The sequence below is a fragment of the Myodes glareolus genome, chromosome 18 (assembly GCF_982192425.1).
Source record: "Myodes glareolus chromosome 18, mMyoGla1.1, whole genome shotgun sequence".
NCBI lineage: Eukaryota > Metazoa > Chordata > Mammalia > Rodentia > Cricetidae > Myodes > Myodes glareolus.
Genome location: NC_142043.1, coordinates 23550908 through 23574284, shown reverse-complemented (window position 1 = coordinate 23574284; position 23377 = coordinate 23550908). Strand labels below are relative to the sequence as shown.

The following is a 23377-nucleotide window of genomic DNA, read 5'->3' as shown; positions in this document are numbered from 1 at the left end:
ATATACATGTGTGGTGACAAATGCAACTAAAAGGATTTATATATCCTTAAACATTTCTTTGTGTTGGGAAGTCTTAAGATTCTATTTTCTCTCTACTTACACAACTTCTAATAAATTATTGTTAGCCGTAGTTGCTCCTTCTGTAGGACTGAACACTGAAATCCATTGCCACCTCCTGCTCCTTCATCCTTCAGTATTAGTTGTTTTTCCAGTTTCTGAAACAGAACACCCGACATAAACAACTAAGGGTTTATTTTGGCCCATAGTTTAAGGGTTCGGTTTCCAGCATGTCCAGGAAGTCATGGTACCACAAGACTGAGGTGACTGGTCACATTGCCGCTCAGATAGGAAGCAGAGAAATGAATGTTGGTGTTCTTGCTTGCTTCCCCCTTTTATTATGAGTCCAGCACACAAGCCTATGGAATGATGTTGCCCATACTTAGGCTGGGTCATCTCACCATAATTACCGAAGTCCCCTATAGATATACCAAGCACTTTGTTTTCTGGTGATCCTAGATCCTTCCAAGCTGGCATTCACCTTCACTCCTGCTTCGATTCTTGTGACTACTATTTTACCCGAGCACCAACATCTGAACAAGAACACATAATATTTTTCTTTCAATGGCAGGTTTATTCCACTTGATATAAGGTCCTCCAGTTCTGCTCACGTCTCTACCAATAACAAGACTCCACTCATCTTCATGGTTAAAATTTCTGCATTTTTTTGTCCAGTTATTTGTCAATAGACATTTTGGTTATTTCTATAGCTTGGCTATAATGAATAATATTGTAATAGGTATAGAAATATACATCTTTTGGTATAAGAATTCCAGTACATTTGAGAATGTCCTATAGTGGGTTAGTTGGATCATATTTAGTTCCATTTCATGTTTCCCAAGGAGCGCTACACTATTTCCGACAAAAACTGTAATAACACATTTGTATCAACAGTGAACATGAGATCCCCTTTCTCTTCAGCATCTCAATCTATTTCTTGTCTTTATGATAATTAAAATTTGGAACAAGACGTTCTCACTGAGTTTGAATTTGCATTTCCCTGACGATTGGTGATACTGATTTCTTAAATGCATTTGTTTGCCTTTTGTATGTTATCTTTTGAGAAATTCAGATCATTTACATGTGGTTTTCATCAGACTTAGTCAACGTCTTTTCTGCTGTCGAGATTTTAGAGTCTCATGTCTGGTTATTAACTATCAACCTCCAGAAAGATGAAAAGTTTGCAGGCATTTCCTCACATTCTGTGTGTTGTCTCTTTACTGTATCGATTGCTTCTGTTTTATACAACCCCATGCCCTTAATTCATGAACTTCTGTTCAGTCATTTGAATTATTTAGTGGCTCCTCAATCTTAACACTTCTAGCTCCTCCTAACTGCCGCTGATTAATACACATGCTGTCTAATGAACTCTTCTTTCACCGCCATGGCTTGTTGATTCTTGCCGTTCATTCTTTCTGCCTTTCCCAACCCTCGCGGTTATCTTTGTAGTCCACGCTAACATCGTCTCTGGGCTAACAGCATGTGGGAAAGTGGCCAGATAAAATCTCAAGAACCAAGCTAAATTTGAAGTTTAGATAAATAACACATGATGCTTTCAAGTGCACCTGGATGTTCTAGACGTTATATCAGACCTACTGATGTTAAAATATTATCAATATGTATCTGGTATTTGATTATGAATCTTCTGTTTATTCACTATATTGGGCAATCCTATATGATGTAATGCAAGAATCAGACAGGCAGGGAAGGCTGGGCTCATGCAGGGGCTTTTAAGTGGAGGCACAAAGGCTGTGAGAATAAGGCATGGACACCTGAGAAGCAGCCACACAAAGGTTCTGAGAAGATTACAGCTCCACATGAGGGAGAAATGTCACAAAGGCCAGGAGAAAGGAGTCACAGGAATGAGGGGCAGGGGGATAGGGGCACATGCTACTTTGTTTTGTGATTTGAAATCATCTGATTCCTAAGTCTGCAAAGTCAACAGCTCGAGCATGGACTCTGTTACATTTACCAGAGCAATGTACGCTGTCCTGTGAGTTCTCCTAGGAAATATTGCTTGTTTGTTTATTCCCAGATAACATACAAATGGCAGACTTCTGGGTTTATAGTGTACAGTCTCTCTCAGAAGGACTTAAGTCACGATTATCTGACACCTATGATAGCATCATCCCTTATCCACAAGAGATATATTGCAAGGCTTCCAGTGGGTGTCTGAAGTTACGGGTAGCAGTAAATCCTGCATACACTGTTTCTCCTATGTATACATGACTTATAAATTAGTCCTGCCAATCTATAAATTAGTCCCTAGTGAGAGATTGGCAGCAATGGCTGGCACTCAAATAAAATTTAAAAACTCTCAATATTCTGTAATTAAATTTAAATTAAAAAATTATTTCTAGAATTTTTCCATTTAATATTTGCATATTTCAATTGATTTTGAATTCCTAAGATTTTGCAATGTAAAACCCATGGTGTGTGGTGGGGGCTACTGTTAAAATGCAAATGTGTAGAGATGTTGTATACTTTATTCTTATCTTTGTTTCATATATATTTTTGAATTTTATTTGAATAAAATATATTTGAATAATAATATATATATTATTCTATGTGTTTGGTGTCTTGTTTGCACATATGTGTGTGCATCGTCTGTCTGGTGCCTGCAGACTTCAGAAGGCAGTGTTGGATCTCCTAGAACTGGAATTTGGGATGGTTATAAGCTGCCAGGTGGGTGCTAGGAACCCAGTCCTGGTCCTCCGCAAGAACAGGGGATCTTAACTGATGAGCCATCTCTCCAGCCTCAGATATGTACATTTTAGCAAAGTTTAAATATAAATTATAACTTTACCAAGCATAGGACACATTTTCTTTTCCTGTAATTCGTGAGGTGTTCTGTAAGTGATGCAAAGGCCTGTCTGTAAAGTGAAAAGGTCTAATAGAACACGCTGGCCTTAATTTTTCATGACTCTGAAAACTGAGTTTTCCCCTTTGCCTTACTATATACAGGAATGAATTCACCATTTGCTTTTCCTAAGCTAGACTCATAAAGGTTCCTAGTTCATATTTGGTATGACCATCAGTAAACAAACACAAACTGCCTAGGTATTAATCAATTGAAAAGACAAACTTGAAACAATAGATTTTAGCTGGTCTTAGATATGAGAAACAAGGGGACACCGACAAAAATAAAAGCCAAAAAGGGCAAAAGGAGATTTCAACATGTTGTCAGGTATTTTAGTGAATACCATAATAAAATAAAAATTCACATCATTCAGAGTAGAAAACTCTGTATGGTAGGAGCGAGCATGTATTTAAGATGTGCAAACTTTCTTTTGACCCAATGTGCTGTTTATTTTTATTTTATATGTTTTAGGAATCTTGTCCAAAAATCCTTGCTTATAACCATATTTCTATACATAGTTTTAATGTTTCTGTGCACTATTAGAAACATACTTTATGAGGCTGGAGAGATGGGTCAGTGATTAAGAGAGTATTGACTGATCTTGCAGATGATCTGGGTCTGAAGGTACTACCTTCATGACAGGCTAACAGCAGCCTATGACTCTAGTACCATGACATTCAGAGCCCTCTCCTGGCTTCTGAGAGTACTGCATTCATGTGGTACACAAACATACACACAGGCAAACCACTCAAACACACACATATATTTTAAAATGTCTTTCAGAAAAAAAGAAATAAACTAGTACCAAGATCTAGTAGGCCATGCCTACTAGTAAAATGGAAACCAGAACTAATAGATTAGATCTATTAGTGTGTATGTGTGAAAAGGGATTCATTTCTTAAGTACATAGTTAAAACAGATGGTGGGAGCAAATACATTTCATTAAAGAATGAAGAGTCTTACATTTTTGGTTGTGAGTTTAGCCTTTAACGGCTAAGCCATCTCTCCAGTCCAAGCTGGGTGGTAGTGGCACATACTTTTAACCCCAGCAGTCTGGAGGCAGGGACAGGTGGATCTATGTGAGTTCGAGACCAGCCTTCTCTACAGAGCAAATTCTAGGACAAGTTTCAAAGCTACAGAGAAGTCCTGTCTTGAAAAAAAATCATATATATATGTTAAAAAAGAATGGAAAGAGTTTCTTAGGTATGTCATTATTTTGTTTAAAATATACATTTGGGAGATAGATGCTCAATACAGAAGGAAAGAAAGTTGATTTGCAGGAAATGTGTCTTTCTCTACTCTCTCATTGAGTAGCTGCATGACCTATTTTTCTAGAGTGATTCACTTTCAGATGACCAGGAATCAAGAGTGTTTAAGGATGTTATTAGATCAAGTCGTGGCATATGCAAAGCTGAACTAGATGACTTCCCTTTTGTTTCCTGTGGCTCCTTTCAGTACCCCACCTATCATGGAGACTACCCAGGTCTTTCAAGTCACATAAAAGAGGAAATAAAGCCTGCCAATCATTAACATTAACACTTTAGCAGGCATTTGTTAAAGCTACTTTTATTTGTTTTTGAAAAGCTGTTGAGTTCGGCAAGCAATGCACCATCCATAGAAAGATGGTATTCATTACTCTGAAACACTCCAGAGAGCCTCTGAGGGACAGAGTTGCTCTGTTTGGTCCTGTCTGCTCAAGACAACATTTGAATCTTAGGCATAAGTCTAAAGATACATTAATATTAAAATACACCCGTATGTTTATATGCTTATATTCGAATAAATTAACGTGCCCAACTTGTGATAGTGTCACTTCTACTGTTTTATATTACAATGTATATGTCACTATTTAAATTAATTAGCATTTCTAGCTTATGACAGGCAGTGACACTATTTCTTTCTTCATTTTTATGCAATGAATTCATCTATCTTCATGAATCTATCTTATTATCTTAAAACACTTAGTTTTAATTTGTTTTGTTCAGTTGTTTACAACAAAGCTTGTGTTTTAAAGGCAAGAAACAGCATTAATGTTTTATAAATGAAATACCTTTAGTGGGGAAATACATGCATATTGCTGGAAATATTGAATCCCCTTTCTTTCAAAGCAGTGTGTTTGTTCTGTTGACATCAACATATATTCCCTAGGAAGAATTGTAATGAGATTTACAGTTTGCTACTGGAAACAGGCCACATACTTCCCCCTCCCTTCTCAAGTCTCCTAGCAGGGAAGCCCTTCTGCTGCCCAGAGATTCCTTCTTTCCTCTATATGCCTATGTTATGAAGAATGAAAGGTTCCTCTTAGGGCATATTGCCATATAGACATTCACAGCCAGTAGACATTTTATTGGGATATTTTAATCACTTAAATTTTAGAGCTACTTTTAGATTAAAATATTTTCTCAAGGGAGTTGTTGCTTTCCTACTTTGTGTTGAGATTTTCTTATATAAAGTCAGTAAATGTTAAAAGCACCATATACTGATTTTTACGTTTATATGTACACTAATGTAATTATCACTCAAATAAAATCATAAAATGTTTCCTGGATTCTAAAACATTTCTGTGTACTTGCTTTGAGGTGGTACTCCCTCTACGGTAATCACTTCTCTCACAGAGATTGGCTGTGTTATTATCACATAAATGGAATAGGTAGTATATATTTAGGGGAATGACATTCACCCACTTACTTTGCCTCTAATAGCCAAACATTTCAATGTATCAAGTCAAATCTTTCTTTTTGAACTGTTATCCAGTTTTTTCATTGTTTATTTTGCAGTATGTCCTCTTGATGAACTTTAGGTTGTAACTCTACGAGTAATGATAACATAGGCATTCTTATCTAAAAAGGTCATTTCCATTCCTGTTTTGCTCTCCTGTCTCTTGGGTCACTGAGTTTCTCTTGGAGTTCATGCATCACTAGCTCCAGTAAACACTGTCAGAGGGTTTTCCCAAGCGATTGCACTGCTCTCGGCCCCCACATGCAATGTAGACGAGTCGAAAGTGTTCGCCGTTTGTCACAGCCTCATCAACACTTGGAGTGACAGTTCTTTAATTTTGGTCATTTAATGGACTCTCGGTAGTTTCCTCTACATTTCTGATTACTGATGGGGTGACACCCCTTGGAATATATGAGTTGGTAATTTGAACATTCCATTTTGCAAAGTGCTTAAAAAGTTTAGAGTGTATTAGAAATAAACGTTTTCATGTTTTGCTCATTTATGAAAGCTCAGGGCTTGCTCTGGATTCAGTACTTCATTGGATATTTTCTCCTTGTGTGTGGTTTGCCTTCTCTCTTTAAGATGCTTCTATTGTAAATACCTGCTCCTATTCTCTGGCTTGTCTTTTCACACTTCCGATCTTTTGATTAATATATGCTTTCAGCTGAAGAAGCCCCATTTATCAATAGTTTCTTTTGACAGCAATACTTTGTCTCTCTCCAGAGCTCTTTGCTTCTCCAGGTTCACCAAGCTCTATGCTCTACCAAACCTGCTTTAGCTTTTCATTTCACATTTATAATTTTCTCCAATTTCTGCATGTGGTATAAAAAAACCAAGATTCAGTGATTTCCTGTATCAATATCTAATGCCAGACCCCACTGACTAAAAGACCCTCCATTTCCAACTGAATTGCAGTAGTTTTTGCAGTAAATGGAGCTACACGTGAAGGATCTGGATTTAGACCTCCTATTCTGTTTGATTGATGGCTTTCTATATGTTCACCAAAGTCATGTTAAAAGGATTTCTTATATCTCATGGTTTGTCTCAAAGTTATTGTTCAGCTTTGCCCTTCTCTATCTTTGCTTTTCCATTTAAACTAGACAATAAACTTGTCAGTTTTCAAACACACACACACACACACACACACACACACACACACACACACACACCCTGATCTATAGAAATTGGGATTCTAACTGTCATTCAGAAAGAATATGTTATTTGCTTCTTACTTGCCAACGATGTGATAGCATTACTTAGACTTTGAGGCTCTTCTAGTTAAATATGCTACACTGACTCCTGACCACAGCTCTAGCTATGAGGTACATTTGTCAAACGAAGGGCTGAGGCACTCAGACATTAGCTGGAAAATCAGAGGCTGTCACTTTCAGTCCAGTAGTGGTCAGTTTGCCATCAGCAGTTTATTTCCTTTCTACACTATAAACTTTAAGACATGAAACTCAAACACAAATTTTTGATGTGGAGAATTAAACCTGTGACTATACAATGTAAAAGGTTTGAAATACTTAATTTAAGAGTGTAGCTGTATTGTTGTGTAGTGGCATGACTTGAAAAATGGCTTGCAGCTTTGGCAACATTACTTCATTTGTGGTTATAGTCTGAGTTAGATTTAAACACATCACTTCAAAGACCAATATATGCATATACATTATGATGTGGTTTTATTGGACATTTAAACTCGCTGAGTAGAGATTAACTTTATATATATCCATGAGTACTATGAACAAACTTATAAAGTATTAACTTCCTCAACTTTGTCATATAGAAATATCTTTGCTTTCTAATTTTATTTAACTTGTTCCATTCATGTCCCCTTCTGTTATAAAGGATCACCAGATAAAAACATGAATAAAATTATGATAAAATACAGCAATAATTCACTTGTCTATTTGAGAGAATATGCGTTGAATTTAATTGTTCGATGAAGCCATGAAAGTTAACTGAATCCTATGGTCAAATATATACATACATACATACATACACACACACTATATATATAATATTATATATATATATATATATATATATATATATATACTAGCCAGTATCACTATATTCTCACTATGGGCTGGCAATATTCTATTTTTTATAGATATAACATTAAATTTTCATAGACATACTGTAGGATGGGGATCTTCATCCCCACCTTATAGAAATTTAATAAGGTAGTTCAGTTTATTTTTATTTTCATTGTTATCATGTTTTTGATTATACAGTAGCATTGAACTTTATTTGGAAAAAGTAGGACGGAAATTTTAGTTCAAATAATTCATGCTTGTCTTTTAAATAGAAAGTACCTGCCCTATACTGAGGATGGAGGGATATCAAGAAGACAGAAGCAAACTTGAAGTTTCAGGTGAGCATCCTTTGTTAAGCAGCACTTTGTGCAAAGTGTCCATCCGTAGTGACTGCACACTGTGTGGTTGCAGCCCTGTATGAGACTGCTCTGGGGAGTGGGAGTTCAGGGAGGCTAAAATGCTTAAGGCCATCCCCCTCCACCCCACCCCATCCTTGTCCTAGGGGTAGCTCCGCAGCCAGCTCACTGACCCTGCCCAGATGGCGTGTTAGGTCTCCACCAAGCCAGAGATTGTATCCTCGTGACCAGAAGTCTTGCCTAGGTGGGCCAATGTGCTCCTTTGCCAATATAACACGTTAAGGTCATAACATTCACAGAGAAATGGAGTAAATGCTGCAGGTGAAATACTGTCAGCAGAGTTCTAGATTGTTTAATCTCAGGGAACAACACCTCACTTTGGTGGGGAATGAACTCGATGGAAAATCACAAAAGTTGTGACTTCTCTTGCAATTTTTAAAAGAGGAAAGACTAATGAGACAATGTAATGATGGAGGAGGATCAACTGTCTATGTGTTACTTTCATTGGTTAATAAAGAAAACTGCTTGGCCTGATAGGTCAGAACATAGATAGGCGGGGAAGACAGAACTGAATTCTGGGAGGAAGAAAGCAGAGTCAGAGAGCTGCCCACCATGAAGCTGCCAGGTCAGAAATGCTGAATATTTCCTGATAAGTCACGACCCCGTGGTGAGATACAGATTATTAGAAATGGGTTGAATCAATATGAGAGAGTTAGCCAATAAGATGCTACAGATAATGGGCCAGGCAGTGTTTAAATGAATACAGTTTCCATGTAATTATTTTAGGGGTAAGCTAGCCAGGATCCGGGCGGGAACGCAGCCCGCCACTTTCCTTTTACAATGGAATAGCACGCAGATGAAGTCATAATCTACATAATGTGTTGAGGTAACATTTTTATGTTTTTCTTTTTTTTTATACCATTTTTTTTTTGCTATTAATATGGCCTTTGCTAGTTTTGTTGTTATTGTTGCTTTGGTTTTTTTTCTTTGTTTGTTTTTTCACAGGATCTCCCTGTGTAGCCCAGGTTGACTTCCAACTCAAGCTCCTGCTGCTTCAGTCTCAAAAATGTATCATAGGCCTGTTCTACCAACCCGGACAACATTCCTATTTTCCTTGTCCTTCTTTCCCTTCCTTTCCATATTCTCTTTCCGTGTTTCCTCAACTCTCACATGTACATGATGATAACACAGAGACTGCACTTGAATTTGAAACATTTCCCTACATCCACATACTTCCCCGAAGCATGCTTTTGTAAGAGGTTGTTTAGATTCAAAAAGAATGGCTATGATTTTTTATTCTGGCTAATGCTCTCTATATACTTTAGAGAGGGTACAATGAACTACCATAGCAATTTGCTTAGGTCAACTCCTAAATAAAAGTGAAGCGATATTGTATTTCTTTGAAACACCTGTGAGAAGGGAGGGTGGTGGTGAACCCTTGCACTCTCAGGATCCAGTGTGCTCTTGCACTGGGCAGGCCGAGGTGGGAGTGTTGCTGTGTAATCAGGCCGGATGAAGCCAGAGAGAACTCTACTCATGAACCGTTCTTCAGAAAGATAGCCTTGCCTTCCTTAGTCAAAGAGGATTTTATTCTCCTGTACCCTAAAAGGAAAATAAACAAAAAAGAAATCGAGCATATTTGTTGATTTCAAACAGGAGGATTTTATTTTAAATCAATCAACCTGTATATATGATAACAAGTTCCTGTTTTAAAAAAAAATCAATCTGTCTGTGAGCTTATTGCTGGGTTTAATAGCGTGTGACGTTTTACAGGCTTTGATCTCGGAGAGAGTTTTGCTCTGAGGCGCGCATTTTGCGAAGGTGATAAAACCTGTTTCAAATTAGGAAGTGCCCTTCTTCTCAGAGACACTGGGTGAGTAAACTAATTTGTTTTCATTTCAACCATAGTACAAAAATATTTTCTAAGGATATTCCAAATTTTTGCTCAAAAATATAAAAGCTCAGTTGTGCCCCTCAATGCTGTCACAAATGTACAATGTATTTATTTGTTATTGTTAAAACTCTGCAATCAAATCTTTTGCATGCCCTCAGAAAGTCTTCAGAAAATTACATACACTTTTGGAGTAATCTTGTTAGCATTTAAAGTAGACATAAATTTAAAAGTAATTTAAAAAGTGAACTTTGAAACATAGGCTCAATATAGGTCTAGAGACAAAGGATGGCTACTGCATTTATTCCTATATACTATGTTATGTGGGGAATTAAAATAACAGTTTATTTGTGGGCGCTTCCTCTAAATACTGAATAGCGCTTGAAGTGATGAGAAACTGTTTTGCAGTTTAGTTTTTTGGCATTTATATGTTGACTCAAACTTGAACATCCTTGTGTGTCAATGCACTGTTGTGAACAAGCAGCACGGCCACCCTGGTGTTAACATTCAGCGCAGATGTCTTTGTGTGGGAGTGAATGCAGCACGCATGAGTGCTCTCACGTTCGACACGCATCTATGCATCTTGTTGTCTGTTCTCATATTCTCCACACAGACTAAGTTCATAACTCGTTTTCTCCTCTGGAAATGCTTCTTTTCTTTTCTTTTCCTTTTAGTTTTTAGAGACAGGGTTTCATTGTAGTTTTGGAGCCTATCCTAGAACTAGCTCTTGTAGACCAGGCTGGCCTTGAACTCACAGAGATCCGCCTGCCTCTGCCTTCTGAGTGCTCGGATTAAAGGCTTGTACCACCACCTCCTGGCAAAATGTTCCTTTTAAACTTCCTGTTTTGTGATGCTTTGGAAGACTTTAATTTAATGGCATTCTTCTGTTCATTCATTGATGAGAAACAAAGATGTTAAGGAAGAGCATAATTTGATATTGGAAGTATATATAAGGAGTGATTGTCATTAGGTGCCATAAGGTATAGCTACTCAGGTGACCTCATGAGGAGACACTGAGGACAGCCCCGCACTTCCATGCTTGGTTATGCATATGCTGTAAGGACAATCAAGATACATGCTAGTGTGTGTGTGTGTGTGTGTGTGTGTGTGTGTGTGTGTGTATCTAGGGAGGGAGAAAGGGAGGGAGAGGGATTAATTCTTGGTAGTTAATGTTTCTTAATAAATTTAGGAAAGGCAATACATTCTGTTCAAACATTAAGATGCATTATTTTTCTTACTTCTTTTCTCCTGTTGATTTAAATCCCCCTAAGTCTGGCAATATGGGAAAAGAATTGACTAGAGTGAGTCATTCTAAATTCACTGGACTTTCATGAAAGCAGAATAAGCTGATTTTAAAAGTACTGCCAGTATTACGTGATCTCCCTTTGAGCCCACAGGATTACAAACGAATTGAAGTTTGCTTTTCCACCTTTGGCTCTAAATCACTCCCCAGTCTCTGGACAATCAATGAAAGTGAATTATCTCACTCTGCAGAGCAGAACCCTGGGTTCCTCCATGACAGGAAACTGGAGGGTGTCTGGTTAAGCTGACTAGCGAGTGTCAAGTCGCTTGGCTCATCTCCACTTACATTTTACTCATTGAGCCAACTATGCTAGGATGCTTCTCTTGCATGGTGCCGTTTTAATTTTTCAATGGGCCTGGAGTAAAGTTGCAGCTATTTATATATTTGTAAATAAGCTGCCTTGCAGACTCAGCATGGGAAAAGGCAGAAGCTGTTTTCTATGGAAAATGAAAATGCTTTCTGTACCTGAACTTGTTTTTATTGTTTGGCATATTCTACTTGACATTCATGAGGCGAGAAGTCTTGCAAATGTGGGGATCAGAAACCCATTAGAGCACATTCAATATTCTTAGCCTGGCTTCCGATCGGATGCCCAAAGTTTGCTCAGACAAGGGTCCTTAAGATACTTATATCTACCTATCTATATCTATATTATTGTATACCTAAAACTATGTTGGCTAAAGGGTGTCTTGACAACTTGGTGTGTTTTTCTTGATTTGAAACTCGTGTCAATTTCTTCAGTATTTCTTGAGCGAATGAAGGGTGAGTATCTGTGCTTTAAAAGATTCTGGGTGGTGTGCTTTTAGTTGTCTGAGTTATCTTTCCAGAGGAAGCCTTTTCCCCTCTTAGGGGTTTTAGTCTTACCGCTAAAAGAATTTAAGAATGAACTCAAGTGGAATCTTGAAGTCAATTTTATTAGAGTTTAAAAGAAAAACCCTCAGGGCAGTCAAGCTGTAACTATCCCCAGAGAAACAGAAGGGGAAAGAGAGAAAAGAAAATCATGTTTGTTGAACCAGCGTGGAGGTCAGACCCATGGTAGACAAGCAGCTGCGTGGCAAGGAGTCAGGCAGCCATAAGGTGTGCTTAGGGAACAGGTAAAAGGGAGGGGAAAAGTTACAGTTTTCTGTGTATTTCAGGAAGGTGGCGGACACAGAAAGCAGCATGAATGTCCTCTGTAGGGCATTGTGCGATGGGAAGAATCCAGCGTAGAAAAGATACAGTACCACATTAAAGGAGAGCATGCTCCACCTGCCTCCTTAGATTGGCTTGAGAGAAGCCTGCCTTCCTAGGAGTTGGACCTTGGAGAGGTGACTCACTTGAGCCAGCTGGGATGTTATATCACCGGAGATTCTGTTCTCTTGACCAGAAGTTTTTTTTTCCCTTAGTGAGCCTTTATTAATACTCTTACAATACAAAGGTGTTCATAAATTTTGAGTTTCTATGTATTGTTGGTCCGAAAACCATCACAGTCAGAGCTGGATTAGGAAATAGGAAATAAATTTCAAGAAGTGAATCTTCTTATTTATCACTGATTCTGTTATGGTAAGTCACCCTGTACCTTAGGTTATTTATTTATAGTGCTGTCTGGAATACTATAGTAGGATGAATTTTGAGGCTGTATTGAGTTCTGTTGGTTTTTAGTACTTTGACCTATTAAAGAGGCACTCAAATGTGAAGTATTTATCTAATTATTCTTTATCAAGAAAAAACTGGGTGTCAGATATTGGGGTAAGAACCTGAAAGATTAGAGAAGTAGCAGAGCAGCCACCAATGACTTTCTACTTCTTCTGTTCCTTCCTCCAAAAGGGCTGAGATCATCTCTAGGCCCTGCCTTACTACTTCCTCAATTCTCTAAAAGTTCTATGGTTAATTTTGGGCAGCTAATATCTAGCTCTACCTCTGATTCAAAACAAACTCTATTGTCAGAATGCAAAACAGCATCATACATCATTTCTTTCTTTTTATAAATAAAAAGGGAAGATTTTAGCTCTAATATGGTAAAAACAATATACAATAAGAGCAATAATTATGTACAAATATATACAGGTAAGAGTTACACTAACAATGTGCAGTCCATTTGCATTTGGCAAATTCAGAGAAAATACCACATTATCTACCTTATCTTGGTGAGTCCAAGGTGTTGTACCTAGCTTACTTTCTATCCTAACTTGTATCACCAGTCCCAAACTATCTTTTTATGCTGCTCAACCTTATACTCTTTGCACTTCTCTTGTGAGTTTCTTTTCTGAATTTGGCAACAAGAAAAACTGTAACTATCTTGTCTTCAACTCCATCAGAGACCTGAGAAAAATATAATATTACCTGAGTAAATGGGAAGTGCAGAGCAAACACCTTCCAAAACTAAGAAATGACAGAAACAACTGACTGCCTGGACAGTCACCCAAGGTTATAAACTAACTTACAAGACTGGGACTAAAAAAGACCATTTGCCTTATATGTCTGTGGAGAATGGCAGAAACAAATATTTGGGAAGATTTATAAAATTTTTATCCTGTTGGAAATGTGCTATACCATTAGGCCAATTTACTCTTTTTCTTGGTACATTTTCTCTGGATGATTCGTCTTTTTTTCTTCAGATGTCTTGTTTGTCCAGTTGTCTTCAGATTCCTTAGCTGGATGCCTTCATTCTCTTGGATAAACAAAAACAAAACCTTTCCCCAACCCTAACTGTGGGTAGTTTCCTTTTTGGCAGGTTATACCCGATCAAATGAAAGGCATTTGTTAGTCTTTTAAGTTAGTTTAGATTTAATGGCCATACTGTTTGATGAATTATTGCCTCTTCCAATCAAGAGGTCTCTCCTGTTGGAATCTGAGCTTTACCAATTTTGATGGTAGCTATTCATATCTTTTCTTCTACTGTGGAAACAAAAGCAAAACGTCGTTCCTAATGTAACAAATATGCTGGTTTCTATTCAGAGGTCAACATATCTTTAAGGTGTACAAGCTGATTGAATTCAGCAGTCTTTTCTATTAGCCAATGTCTCTCTACTGCTGTGATTCCTTTCTCATTAGTATTAAAAATTTAAAATTAATAAAGCATTGTGCAATCTGTCTCTGGGGGGGTCTTTATTACTCCTTTCTGTTTATTAACCATATCTTTTAGAGTGTGATTAGATCTTTCTACAACTGATTATCCTGTAGAATTGTGTGGTATACCTACAATATGCTTAATGTTGTAAAATATTCAAAACAACCTGTTTCATTTTACTAGAGACATATGCTGGAACATTGTCAGTCTTAATTTGTACAGGCATCCCAATGATGGCCATAACTTCTAATAAATGTGTAATTACAGAATCAGCCTTTTCAGAACTCAAAGTTGTTATTAGATAACATTTTACCCTTCTGCGGTCTTTGTCAGAGTTAAAGACTAAATAATAGAATTAAATTTTTCTTAGTTATGATAAAAGGCAAATTAGGTTTAAAATTTCAGACTCACAAGGATAAAATAAATAGTAGAGCATTTCTCTAATTTTGCCAAATACAAATGGACTAGATGTTGTAAACTGTAATTCCTACCTGATAACTGGTTTTGTTGTATATAATTTATTATGTTTAAGATAAAACCTTCATTTTTAATTAGAAAAAGGGAACTGTGGACTTTTCCTTTATACTGTGTGAATAAATGTCACTGGAATTGGTTTGATAAGGAAGTTGATAGGCTAATCACTAAATAGGGCAAGGTTAGGTGGGAGAGCCAAACTGAGAAAGCTGGGAGAAAGAGGGGCAGAGCTGGGGAGTTGCCAGCAGATGCAGAGAGAAGCCAGATGCTGAGAAAAGGTACCAAGTCATATGACAAAGCATACGTAAGAAATATGGATCAATTTAGATGTAAGAGTTAGCTAGTAACAAGCCTGAGTTATTGAAGGAGCATTTATAATTAATAGTAAGCCTTTGATTGGTTACTTGGGAACAGCATGCTGGACAGAAACCTCCATCTACACAAATGAGTTTCAGCTTTGTAACTGTTCTGATTTATGATAAAAGTCTGGAAGCTGGTGGGTTTTGCATTTGAAGTAACACCTATGAATGGAGGTGAGGCGATGTTTCGCTTGAAAAATATTCAGGTAATAAGGCTCAGTGAGTGAGGATAGCATACTTGTCTTGCCATGTATTTAACACATATGACACTGGGTATGTTATGCTTTTACAATGCTAAAAATATTCTACTTAGAATTGAAGAAATATATCAGAGTGGAATAAATATATTCTGATTTTTGTTACCAAAATGTCTAATGTATCCTCAGTTATTACTTTATGAAGACAGGGTTATATAGCTCCATACTTTTACCTGGAAGTAAGGGATGGGAGTAGAATAGTGATTATGAGAGTCAAGGGAGATGTATTGGTTACATTTCATCACTGTCAAAAGACACCATGATCAAAAAGGCTCATGGAAGACAAAGTTTACTTGGACTTACAGTTCCAGAGTCCATAATGGTGGCGGGGGGGGGGGCAGGGGCATGGTAGCAGGTGGCTAGAATAGGGAGCCAGAAGAGTATCTACTCAACTGAAAAAAAAAAACCGGAAGAAACTGGAAGTGGGCAAGGCTATGAACTCTTGATGTCTTGATGCAGGCCCTCAGTGATGTACTTCTTCCAGCAAAGTTGAACCATCTCCATAAACAGCATGACTATCTGGCTATGAGTGATGAATTACTTGAGTCTATGGGAGGATTTTTCTCATTTAAACTAGCACAGCTGGGTACCAGGAGGGATGGGGAGGGAGGGATCAGTGGATACTAAGTCACAGTGAGAAAGGATTTGCTCCTGGTGTTGGATAGCATAGAGGGATAAATAATGACAGTACATTGTACATTTCAAAAGGCTTGAAAAAGATTTTGAAAGTTTCTCTGTAAGGAATTGGTGATTATTTAAGGTAATAAATACATTTAATTTCATTTACTATCATTCAGTGCGTACATGTATCAAAAGTCATATGACACCCCATAGCTAGGTATGATTTTTATATATCAGTTAAAGTAATTGATACATGAAAGATCAAAGGACAAGTAAAATTTTATAGGAAAATGCTAGCAGTCTTCTGAGATATTAGAAGGGTCAATGAATATTCACAAAAGCTAAGAAAATGTCATACAAAGAAAACCTGAGCATGTCTCAAAGGAAGGGAAGAAGTAAGTAGAAGCTAGTCTAATTTGTATTTTTGTATTTTAAACTTTTGGGGGGTGCTTCGGAGTTTAGCATCTTCGCTGGAAATCACCCTGAATCTGAGTGGTGCACTGGATAGCTTATGCCAAAATTTACATCTTGTCTTTAACAGTTTTGAATGGTGGTCCCTAGAAGTTTGATTTTTCCCCACGGGCTTTTATACAAACTAAAGTTTATTTTTTTATTAATTAAATTTCTTCATTTATCTTACATCCTGGCTGCAGGTTTCCCTCCCTCCTGTCCTCCACCGTCAGCTGTCATTAGTCAAACTCAGATTTTTAGGATTACAAACAGCACTCCAGACTACAGGAAAGGGGTTTTATTCTCCACATGGGATTATTTCCCAAAGACTGATTAGTAGACCTGAAAGCCATCTTCAGGGATCCCGATAGAGTACTAGCTCTGTCCCAGCACATTGGTATCCTTGTATACTTTGTATTTTCTGAAGTCAGCTGTAGCGTTAGGGCCTGTGGTTCTAAATTCAAAGGTGTTGTTTTTAAACTTAATCCTTATGCAATTGCTAACAGGAGCGGGTGTGTCTTCCACCTGCCATAGCTGTTCCTAAATGGTTCCCCTCAGCTAAAGGAAGAACGAGAAGTAGCATTTGTAAGTTCCTCTCATTCATGCAATCAACGCTTATTTCAGTCAGCAAACATCGAACATCCTATGACTCAGCACTGCACACTGTTCCAGGCTTCCCCTGGTAAGGGATGTGAGCCTGTCTTCCCTTCCTGGAACGTGTTAGAGAGATACAGGTTACAAGGAAAAGTTACACTTCCCTAAAAATTTTACAGCTCTGACCATTTCCCTACAAAAGTCATGATTTCATTTGTCTTTGCAACTGAAGCAGATCTCATTATATCACATTTTCTTCATCTGTTCAACTACTGAGAGACAAAGCAAGCCGATTCCACTTCTTAGTTATTGTAAATAAAGATAGCAATAAACATAAAAATATTACATTAAGTGAAACATCCCAGACTAATAAAGACAAATACTGAGTATTTTCTCTCTTATACATAGATATAATAGAATAAATAAATATCGTATTTGGTAGTTAATCCATTGATGTTCATATATAATTATGAAATTAAAAAGGAGGCCATGCATAGGGGAAAATAAGGAAGAGGAAAATTAAAAGGATGGTGTAGAGTACACGTGCCATGAGAAAGAAGTGAGTCAACTGGGAGGGGACCAGGAGGAGGGGCCAGGAGGATGAGGAGGGAAGAGGAGGATGAGGATCAATAGAAACAAACTATTCTTCCAAATGCCGGAATGGAACCCATCACTTTATATATATGAAAAGAAAGAAATAGCTACTAACGGCTGCAGATATGACAGACCAGCTGCTAAGAACACATGATATTCAAAAAAGAAAAAATATAGAAAAATGGAATAAAAAAGAACACAAGTGCTGACACAGGTGGGGGAAAGAGGAAACTTATAGATTGCTGGTCGGAGCATAAGCTTGTGCCATCACTATAGAAAAAAGTATGGAGTTTCCTCCAAAAATAAAACTGCTAATTAACCTAGCCTCCCCACCCCCCCCCCCAAAAAAAGAAAATAACACAAGTTCTTCCCGCAAACCTGAATTTAGTTTCCAGCACTCACATCTGTTGCCTTACGGAACCCTGCAATTCCAATTCCAGGAGGACCCAAACTTCTGATCTTCTGACCTCTTAGGTTATTGGCCCTCACATGTACACAACTGCTCACACATAGAAATAATTAAAACTAAAGAAAGCTTTAAAAAACCAGAAAATAATAATAATGATAATTAATAACACCAACAACTATTATAATAATAAAAAAGTTTGCTTTCTTTTTGTGCTGGTCTGAGAAGAACCTGGAACCTCCGGTCTTTCACGGTTCAGCATGGTTAAACCATGTGGCTCATAGCCCACCCCTCTGTCATTGAGGCTAAACTTTAAGCACCATGCGTGTAAGGGTCAATTTTCAGTATTTTCATTCTTTCCCTCATAAGGGCCTGTTTTCTAACCCGTGTTTCACTTTTTTTCGCTCTTAGCTGGGTCCTTTCCAAGTACTTAGAACCAGTTAAATTCTGAGGCATGAAGCTATGCTCGGAGCTCTGACACAGGCTTCTAATTCCTGAGCGTTTTTGAAGGATCATTTTGCAGTTCCATTAAGCTATGGAGAATGACTATGTGTCCCCTGGGCTTTTCTCTGGACATTCTTTTGTTTTGAGATAGGAAGCTTCCTATATAAGGGCGATGTGACTTAGCTAAAACCTTGTCCAGCTGTTTTATGGGACTGACTGACTGTTACACATGATTCTTTATGTCATCACGGTGGTACTTCCTTAATTCTCATCTGGCACGCTAAGAATGTGAGGTGAGTCACTGCTCATACATTCTAAAATGGAAAGAGAAGGCTGCTGGGCTCACAGCTATGGAATTGTTTCAGTCAAGTCAAACTATTTAGCAAAATTACTAGTATTACTTCTGAAGGAATTTAAAGATAACTCTTGTAGAAGTTTTAAATAATGTATGGAAATATTAACAATAGTTACAAAAATTATCTCAGACCTCTTTAGGAAATTAAGGGATATTTTTATCTATCAACAAGTGGTTTAACATAAAAATGACTACAAAAATGTAAAAATGATGCAAAAATCCTCTAGTATTTTTGTTTATTTTTTCTCTCCAAATTTGCTTTGTAACTGGTTGGATATAAATTAACGATCAGAAGTTAAGCAGGATATATGTAACAATTTTACAGAACCTAATAATCCAATTTCAATATTTTTAAAGTTCATCTTTAAGTCTTTCATCACGGAGTTCATTTGGAAATTAAGTAACATAATACTTGATTTGACTGACATATTAACTATTTCATAACTTCTTCTATAATACAACTAGAAAGGATCTTCAAGAAAATTCTGTATGTGTAAAACTGTTAATTAAATACTCAACACAATATTTTAAAAATTGTACTGATTGTTAGGTGGAGACTGTTTCATTTGCTCATCATTTTAAAGTACAATATCACTAAATTGAAGGAACAAATTACCTCAAGAATATAAGAAATAAGCAAACACCTGCTAAATGGATAAAACTTTAAATCTTTACTAGACTGTCTCTACTGATAACACTTCAGAAAATTTAAGAGTATGCTTACATTAATTGCAAGGAAAAGTAAAGAGATACCTTTGAGATTACAGCTATGAAGTCATGTCGTTATGGAAATCCTACCGCTGCACTGTGTGAAACATGAAGTCCATGTGCCTTTCTTGTTGATCAAATAGTAAGACTTGAGAAGATTTTATCTTCTCCTCAACAAACTTAGTTAATTGGGTATTCTTTCTTCAGGTTTCACATAACTTAGTATCATTTTGGAAAGCTAAACTGCAAGAATAATTGATCACAAGTGCATAGATGTACACCGCTATCAATTTAATTGAAGATTCTCTTGAGTGTGAACCCAGAGACAAATAATCTTATTCGTTAAGAAACTTTTAAAATTTTGTATCTATTTGTGAGTGCTAGTGGAAAAAATACTCATAAGTCTTAAATATTTTATTTCACATGAGTTGTGAATGAAGACACTATGAGGAGATTTTATTTGCATAATATTAATTTACATTTTGTTGTTAGGAAACCTCTAGTTAGTTCCTGCCCACTTGACCCCCAAAACATAATCACGTAGAAACTGTATTATTAAATCACTGCTTTGCCCATTAGCTCTAGATTCTTATTGGCTAACTCTTACATCCTAATTTAACCCATCTTCATTAATGTGTGCATCACCATGAGGTCATAGACTACCAGCAATGTTTCAGCATGTCTGTCCTTGGCGGTGACTCTCTGACTCCACCTCCTTTCTCCCAGCATTCAGCTTAGTTTTCCCTGCCTACCTCTATTCCCTGTGCAAACCCAAGACAGTTTCTTTACTAACCAATGGTATTCATAGCATACAGAGGGGGAATGAATCCTACCTATATCACTTCCTCTTTTCTGTTTAAATGAAAAGGAATGTTTAAACTTTAACATAGTAAAATTGCATATAACAAAACAGCTATCAAGCAAGAATTATAGTTACAATATTTATATCTACTTTATCTTTTATCATAACTAAGGAAAACTTTAACTGTCAATTCTTCAACTCCATCAAAGACTCCAGAAGGACATAATACTATCTAAGTAAACTGGAAGTGCATTGTAAGCAACTTCCAAAACTCTAGAATTGACAGAGACATCTTGCTACCTGGACAGTCACCCAAAGTTCTTCTGTACCATTGGGGCATCCATCTTCAGCCTGCAGGCCCATAGTATCCAGCAGGCATTTTTTATGGAGCAGGAAATTTCAAAGACTGTTCTGCCTATATTGGCAGTTTGTCAGTCACTTTCTTCTGTGGCATGCAGAATGTCTTGCAGACTCTATTCTTTCATGAAATAGCAACCCTGAAGGATTGTCTCACCTTTAGGCAATCTCAGCAGTCATTTCTCTGTGGATCCTGCATGTCCAGTTCACACAATAGACCAGGCAAGGGCAGTTTCTTCCCCAAACTAACTCCATAAGGAGCTAACTAACTCCATAAGGAGCCTCTTAGATGCCCATCTTCCTTTTGAAGTAATTCAGTGCTGCTAGAGGCAGATGTGTCTCACTGTCATGAAAAGTACTAAATTCTTAAAACATTTAAATGCCATATTCTGAAGGTCTCTAAAGATTTGAAGAATATCTATCTAATTGAAATATATCTTTATATATCTTGAAAACCTGACTAAATGACTACAAATTTGGCTTTTATAGATGACTATCTATTAATCTATATTTCTTAATTATACAATCACAATACTTAATTAACAGCAGAAATATATATACATATAACAAAATTGACCTTAAATTTGTATCAATAAACCAAGATCCATACCAATGCAAATCTCTATAGCATATCTCCCTTTAAATGTAAAGAAATATTTGTAAACAATCATTTAGGGAATTTGGACACAGTTCTTTAGACTACTTTCTGCTGATTGAGGGTGCTGTTAATCAGGTTTTTGATAGGGTATCCCATGTGCTAGGTTCATCTCAGTCAGCAGTTGGGCAAAGTAATTTTTGAGGGGTGTTCAAGGCAACCTTTCAGGGGGTCTTGGTCTATAAAACCATATTATTCTGGAAGAAATCCACAGGTTCTCATCTTCTGTGGAAACAAAATAAGAACTTATTTTCCAAAGCAACTTATCCTTAGACCCAAATTTGGAAGTCATGATGCCTTTAGAACATATATGTTGGTCTACCTTAACAGACCATACAATGAAATATCTCTTGTTACATAGCTTTTTAACAGTCAAAACATTCAAAAGAAAACACAATAATATAATATAATCCAGACTCTCTGTGTATAGTTCATCTTTACATGGCTTATTTATTACTTATTTCTTTAATCTATGACTATCTGTACTCTGTCTCTTTAAGGACTTTGTTTTCCAACTCTCTATACTCTTTTTCTTCTCTTTCCTAAGCCTATGTACTTTTACCCAACATTGTGATCCATTTAGAGGTCTTTGATGTCTGAATCTGTGCTTTTGTGTATCTGTAATTCTTTATGGTCCAGGAACGTTTCTTAAAATGGTAAATGCTTCTTAAAAACCTAAGCTGTGCCATTGCTAGGGTATGTATGGCGCTGTCTGCTTGCTTCACACAGTCCAATATGGTGGAAGTTTGTTCACTGCCTCTGCAAGTCAGGCACATTGTCCCAGTTACAAGTATGCAGTGGGTCTATGTCAAGCCATTGAGCAGTTTGTAATATGTTGTTGACAAAACCCATTTAAATCCTCGGCCTCCTGAAAGAGCCAGAGTTTGCACTGGCAGCACGGCCCAGAAAGCTGGCATTTCAAAGTGGCGTGGCTTTTTTTTTTCAACCACTGAATCAGGAAAACCTCTTTTAAAGGAGCCGTAGCACGTCACCAGCAAAATGCTGGCTATCACGAAGCCATGCTTAGCTTGGCTATTTTGTGTCTAGAATTCCTTTTTAAGCTTTCTTGGTTTAAAGTGGATTGGCAACCTGGGCGTCAATTTGTAGGAGGAGGCTGCTAGTTAGTTCCCAGCTGCTCAGCCCCCAAATAATCACACCAAACTGTATTATTTAAATCATTGTTTGACCCATTAGTTCTAGCTTCTTATTGGCTAACTTTTATAACCTAATTTAACCCATCTCCATTAATCTGTTCATCACCACGAGGTTGTAACCTACCAGCAAAGTTTCAGCACATCTGTTTCCAGTGGTAGCTCCATGGCTTCTCTCTTGCTTCACCTCTTTTCTCTCAGCATTCAGCTTAGTTTTTCCCACCTACCTCTATTCCCTGCCACAGGCCCAAGACAGTTTCTTTGTTAACCAATGGTATTCACAGAATACAGATGGGAATATATTTAATACATTAGTAAAGTAAGGATTCTCCTTATCACCTTCAAAGAGCACATTCTTAAAAGTTAAACCCACTCTCAAATAAAATGAAAGCAACTGCCTGTGAAATATTACTGTCCATTTACAAACTTACCTCTTTCTAGATTCAAATGCATATAAAGAAAGTGACTGTGTTTCCATTTCTGAGGAAAACAGTGTTTTTTTTCCCTCCACTTGGTATAGTGCAGAGCAGAATGTTAGCACGTAAAACACAACTCTTCCAATGGGACAGCTAGTCATGTTCTTCTAGCAGGAGGGAAGGGAAGCAATTGAAAGCCGGCTTTGTATCTCACAGCAGACAGTGTTCAGTGGAAAACATAAACCTTATATAGATAGGATATAACTTTGTGGTGGAAGAAAAGAAAAAGAAAGAAAAAAGAAAGGGCAGGAAGAAAGAGGACATGAGAACAAATGGTAGCCTGGTATCATGTTTTCTGTCAACTTGATTAAGTCATGCTAAGAGGGACTCTCAGTTGAGGAAAAAGGCTTAATCAGAAAACTGCTGAGCATGTCTGGAGAACATTTTTACACTACACAAAA

The 23377-nt window shown here is 37.2% G+C and overlaps 1 protein-coding gene across 1 annotated transcript in view; it reads left to right on the top strand.

Moving 5' to 3' along the window:
* Positions 1 to 23377, top strand: part of Col19a1 (collagen type XIX alpha 1 chain) — a 324015-nt gene that overhangs the window by 3996 nt on the left and 296642 nt on the right. The window contains exons 2-3 of the mRNA XM_087898047.1: positions 7947 to 8012; positions 9804 to 9903. Of these exons, the coding sequence (XP_087754173.1) occupies positions 7947 to 8012; positions 9804 to 9903 (166 nt within the window). The remainder of the gene's footprint in view (positions 1 to 7946; positions 8013 to 9803; positions 9904 to 23377) is intronic.